The following is a 5,749-nucleotide window of genomic DNA, read 5'->3' on the forward strand; positions in this document are numbered from 1 at the left end:
TGTACTTCTGGAGCTCACTATGTAGACCAGGATGGTCTCAAATGTGCAGAGATCTACCTTCCTTTAATCCCAAGGGCTGGGATTAAAGGCTGTGCCATCATGCCTACCTTCCATCTGGTTTTACTGGACACACGGGGCTCTCGAAAAGGTTTGGGGCCAAGTATACAATCAAACCCTTTAAAAAAAAAATTCTTCATGGTGTCTGTAGTTTTGTCCCACATCCCTGGGCAGCCCATTGTTGGTATCTCTTGCCTGTGACAGGAGGTTAAACAGCAGGCAGGCCCGCCTTAAATTCACACCTAATGGGAACTTTCCCAAGTGGTATGCGGAGTGTGCCCCAGCAGCCCATCTATTATCTGGGGAGAAGTATACAGAAGCCCAGGGCAGATGATTAGCCACCCACACAACTGCCTACCTGTACCATTCTCTCTCTCAATCTCTCCATCCACCGCTGCTCACTGTTCTTGGCACCTTTGAGAGTTGCCGAGGTACATTTAGCTCCAGAACCTACCACATTATTAGAGGGCAGATACAGCTGCCATTCTCTGTTATGTTCCTCGTTTAAATCTTGGCCACTTCTGAAGGAGGGCTGAGGTGGTTCAGATCTTCTTCCAGAATGGAGTGCAGTCAAAAATCACTGAAAGCTCTTCCACGGCCGCCCCAACCATCTTGCTGCCACCATCCACCCCGTGAATGAGCTGACACAGGGTGTGAAAGCAGTGACTCCCAACCTTCCTATCACTGTGGTCCTTCAAAAGCTCATGCTGTGCTGACCACCAACCATAAAATTGTTTCACTGTTACTCCTAACTGTAGTTGTTACTGTTATGAATCATAAGTATCTGATATGCAACCTCTGTGAAAGGGTCATTCAACCCTCAGACCCACAGGCTGAGAACTGCTGTTTGAGAAGCTCAAAAGCACCAAATTTACTTTCTAGCTCAGTGCAAATCCTTCTTTTGCCTATTAAGCAATGACTAAAAGCCATCCTTGGGTTTTCCTTTTCCCCAGAACCTCTCAGGTGCTTTAACATTTTATCTACGTAATGCTACTCTTCGTCATTCAGACCTGCCAGCCTCTCCTGTCTTATGCAGGTCATGTCCCACTTCTAGTATCAGCAAACCCACTAAAGGCCATACCAGTCCTGGGGTCACTGCTAAACTAGCTTCTAACTCTCCTGTCAACTGATCAAGGTGGTGAATTGTGTACCAATCAATTCCTTCGCAATAAGTTTTCAGTAATGCCCTTTTTCAAGAAAAACATTTTGTTTTCATTTTAATTTTGTATGTGTTGGTGTGAGGGTGTTAGATCCTCTGGAACTGGAGTTAACAGTTGTGAGCTGCCATGTGAGTGCTGGGAACTGAACCTGGGTCCTCCGGAAGATCAGCCAGTGCTCTTGACCCCTGAGCTGTCTCTCCAGCCCCTAAAGCAGGAATTTTCTTTTTCTTCCGTTATGTGTATGTGTTTTGCCTGTATGGATGTCTGTGAGTTGCGTGCATGCCTGGTCTCTGTGGAAGCCAGAAGAAAAAGCTCCCCTGGAGCTGAGTTATAGGCGTCATGATCAGGGAATTCAACATGGGTCCTCTGAAGAGCAGCTGGTAACGCTCACCCAGGGAGCCATCTCTCCAGCCTCAATGCCTTCCAGGTCCAATTACTTGTGGCAATCTCAAGAAATAACCAAGTGTCCCTAATAGTCCACATGAGCCGACAAGGGACATTTCCCTGTTGTCTCAGACAACAGCCTTTTTCTAAAGAAAGGAAGGGCAATAATCTCCATTTTTTTTTTTTTTTTTGGTTTTTTCGAGACAGGGTTTCTCTGTATAATCTCCATTCTCATGACATCTGTATGTCCACCCCAACTTGCCCCACAGTCTCTTAAGACAAGCTGTTAATCTTTTGGGGTGTGGAAGGTAATATGCACACCAGGGTGCATGTGTGGTCAGAGGACATCTTCCCTTCTTTCCTCTATGTGGGTCTTGGGAATCAAACTCGGGTCCTCTGGCTTGGCAGCAGGTACATTTCTGGTTTTACCCATGGAGCTATCTCAGGCTTTCCCTACTCAAGTTGTTGAGAGATGGAATAATCTGAGCATCACTTTCCTGCCAGGGCTGTCACGAAGGTCACCTCTGCATGTTGCACCATGGACCTTCCCTTCCTCTGGACTACCAACTCTTCCCGCAGGTTTCCATGTTTTTGGATCCCAGGAAGAACACATTCAGTGTGTACTTACTACATCAGTTGCATAGCAATCCCTCCACCTCATCCTTCTCTCCCACTTAACACACAGCTGCACACAGCAGTTAACATCCATTCTTCCCACTGTTAATTCCTCCTTTACAAAGGGAAATCCTGGGCCAGCAGCCTGGCCTCAGCCACATGTCCTTTTACACCATGGGCCATGCAACTGCCACTACTACCTGCTTACAATCCTGACCCACAACACCTTCTGAGACTGTAACATACTTTCTTGTCCACCAGCTGCTTGGGTGTGTGTGCGTCACTTACCTGGAAGACCCTACTACAAAGGCAAACGGCCACTTTGGGGTTTCCCTGACCCTTGGCTCAGTTGTATGTCTTATCACCTATGGCTGGGGCCATTAACTGCTCCTTCCAGACTCATCTTTGGTTTTGGTGAATGGAAAATCACAGGGTTTTTTCCTAGGGAGATACAGAGACACATCTATTCACTCCAGACAGGGAAGATAAGAGACTGAAGAAAGGATTCCATCCAAGTGCAGTTTGGCAAACCAGTTAAGTTTTATTGGGTTACTGACAGGAGGGAGCATGGCAGGTCCTAAGGCAGCTGCACCACTGTCAGTTCCCTGCACCTAAGAGTGGCTATGCCACCAGCAATGCTGCCATCTGTGCCCACCCAAAGTGGTCATGTAATCGTTTAGAATACACCCCATCCCCTCTAAAAGAAAGGCGAGGGTCTTGCACAGGTGATCATGGCTGCTCTGGTTCAAGCCGGCAACGATCACATCCAACTTAACAGAGACAGCTGCCTAAGACATCTCTACTGCTGGTTCTAAAGGGTGAAGTAAAACCATTTACTCTTTGGAGGCCCAAAACAGATGGGACCAGAATGGTCCCGAGAACGACAGATGGTGGTGAGACATCAATCCACAGGCAACTAACTGATAAAATGTTTTATTTCACTTTTGAGTTTTTACATTTTCCTGATTACTCTGTGTAAGGTGAAACTAGAATGTTTAAAAGACATACACGGATCTAGCACATCAGTAACTGGGGGTTTCTTTTTCTTTTTGCTACCCTATTTTCACAACCACGGGTGTGCTTGCTAGGCAAATAGAACCACCACAGAAGCAAACGTTAGGCAGAATACTGGTAAGGGAAAGAACAGAGCAAAGAGCTACCAGATATACAGACAGGCTTGGTTCCACACGCACTACTGCGTTGTCAAGCGCCAAGTATTAACTGCACATTTTTTGTTCAGCTAGAAAGAAGAGAGATTTTTTTTGTGGTTTTTTTTTTTTGGTTTAAATCAGTGCATGAATTCTTTTCATATTTCAGCAGATGGACAAACAGATGAACTCTACAGCTATGGCTACATGGAATGTCAAGGTGGAAGGGTGAGAATGGGAGACTGAAGGCCTGGCTGTTCTTGGTTCTCTCTACTGTAGTGTCCATGCAACTTCCCTGTGTTCTAAGGTCTGGTTGAGACGTGTCTGAGAACGAAACTGGATGAGTACACTGGGGTCTGGTGACAGGTACTAACAAGCATTGTCAGGGCTGGGTGCAATCATGGGCAGAGGGAAATCATGGAGACTTAAAAATACTTTTTTTTTTTTTTTTTTTGATTTGGGTCACACTATGAGAACAACTGTGCTGAGGACTGGAGGAAGGCGGGCAGGGTGGTGGTGCTGGATGGTCTTCTTTCTCAATGCTTCAAAGCAAAGCTTGCTCACTGCGTGTTCAACACCCTGCCCTGCCCATACAGTACTGACCAATAAAGGCTTCCAAAGAAAACCACACAAGGAAGCAGAAAGCTGTAAATTTAAAAAGGAAAAAAGTCAACAACTCAGAAGGACAGGGCAGAAAGAACTGCATTTCAAAGCTTCCACTGTCCAAGCTAGGAAGAACCCCAAGACCATGAGTGCTTCTCAGGCTAGAGAAAGAGGCTGCCTCCACGGAATCATCCAGAAAACTGGGATGGCCATTTCTAAGATACACTACTTTCTCTCTGTTTCCTCCTCTCCTTTAGCAAGGGGGCAACAGCCCTGTTTCCACACGTTGCTAACCAGGAACACACTGCTACAGTAAAGGGGTTTAGTCACACATGTGGTATGAGCACAGGACATTTTTTGTGGTGTCGCAGCCCGATTATCAGCCAAAGAAGTTCACTTTCAGGTTTTGAGTTTCCTCAGAAGACACTGCAGATATTTGTGGTCATGAACTTCTGAGTGGCAACAGCCCAAAATGATCAAGGGTCAATAAGCCCTCAACCACAGGCAGAATTACTGTGAGTTACCAAACCCAGGATGCCAATGGTAAGTAAGCAAACCACCCAAGTCCCAGCATCACAACAGAATGTCTACAACTTTCTGTACAACTTTACAACAGAATTGTATTTCAGTGACCATTCTGATATCAGATTAAACTTTCCAAAAAGTTACACATAATTCAGGTCTATTTTTCCTACCAGAAAGAGTTCTGCTAAGTTATAAAACCCCATAATCACAGTGTTCAGTTTGTAAAAATTAAACACACAGTAATTCTTGTCAATGCTGATCAAAATCAAGACTTCAAAATACCATGGCATTTAAGGGACCAGTCTGAGCTTTAGATACAAATACCAGCTGTTCATCCCAGGGACTGTTTTTGCAAGGCTTAGGCTGTGAAAAATCCAAAGTCCACATTCATTTTTTTTGTTTTTGTTTATCACACAAAGGGACATAATGTGGAGGATACAAAGTGACAGCAAACAGATCACAGCAGACATTAGTTCTCCCCCTCTCCAGCATCTCCTTCATCCCCCTGGTTTTCTGACGTCCACAGCTGCAAAAGAAAAAGAAATACAAAGCTGTAAGAAAATTAAGGCCATCAGAAGTTTTCTTCAAGAGATGGCCTAGTGTGTTTTACCTTACATTTTGAAAAAAACTAAAATGTTTTTCATGTATGGGTGTTGTGCCTGCAGGTCTGTCTGCCTTTTGTATGCTTAGTGTCCTAGGAAGCCATAAGGGGGCACTACATCCCTAGAACTGATGTTACAGATGGCTGTGGGCTGTATGTGAGGGTGAGGCTCCTCTGGAAGAACAGCCTGAGAAACACTGAGCCACGTTCCCAGCCCCCACTCAACTATTCAAAACTCCCTCTTACCATGGACAATGATGACTGAAAGGGCATAAAGTTCAGCAGTAAGCTATAGGTAACTGTAGTTATCGGAGTACAGAGCCGTCTTAAATCCTGGATAATGATGAACTAAGCAGGTGTCCGTCTCCGAGGTACTTACGGTGAGATTGTCCCTCAGCAGCTGCATGATCAGGGTGCTGTCTTTGTAAGACTCTTCATTCAGGGTATCCAATTCAGCAATCGCTTCATCAAATGCCTAAAACAAAGGGCTTTTAGCAAAGATCTGGACACTCTGTGTTAGCTCTATCTTTCCTGCTGAAGAGGATGGAAACTGATCTGCTCTCAACTGTCTGCCACCTGTTTCACATGTATGACCGACCGACCGACCGATCTCTCTCTCTCTCTCTCTCTCTCTCTCTCTCTCTCTCTCTCTCTCT

General features: G+C 45.3%; 1 protein-coding gene across 1 annotated transcript in view; it reads right to left on the reverse strand.

The window, feature by feature from the left end:
* Positions 1-3,133: 3,133 nt before the first annotated feature.
* The window catches only part of Ywhab (tyrosine 3-monooxygenase/tryptophan 5-monooxygenase activation protein beta), a 25,246-nt gene continuing 22,630 nt past the window's right edge, over positions 3,134-5,749 (reverse strand). Inside the window, exons 5-6 of the mRNA XM_028769622.1 lie at positions 5,473-5,568; positions 3,134-5,018 (exon numbers count right to left, since the gene is read on the reverse strand). Of these exons, the coding sequence (XP_028625455.1) occupies positions 4,962-5,018; positions 5,473-5,568 (153 nt within the window). The 3' untranslated portion in view covers positions 3,134-4,961. The remainder of the gene's footprint in view (positions 5,019-5,472; positions 5,569-5,749) is intronic.

Source organism: Grammomys surdaster, unplaced genomic scaffold (assembly GCF_004785775.1).
Source record: "Grammomys surdaster isolate TR1022 unplaced genomic scaffold, NIH_TR_1.0 193, whole genome shotgun sequence".
Taxonomy (NCBI): Eukaryota; Metazoa; Chordata; class Mammalia; order Rodentia; family Muridae; genus Grammomys; species Grammomys surdaster.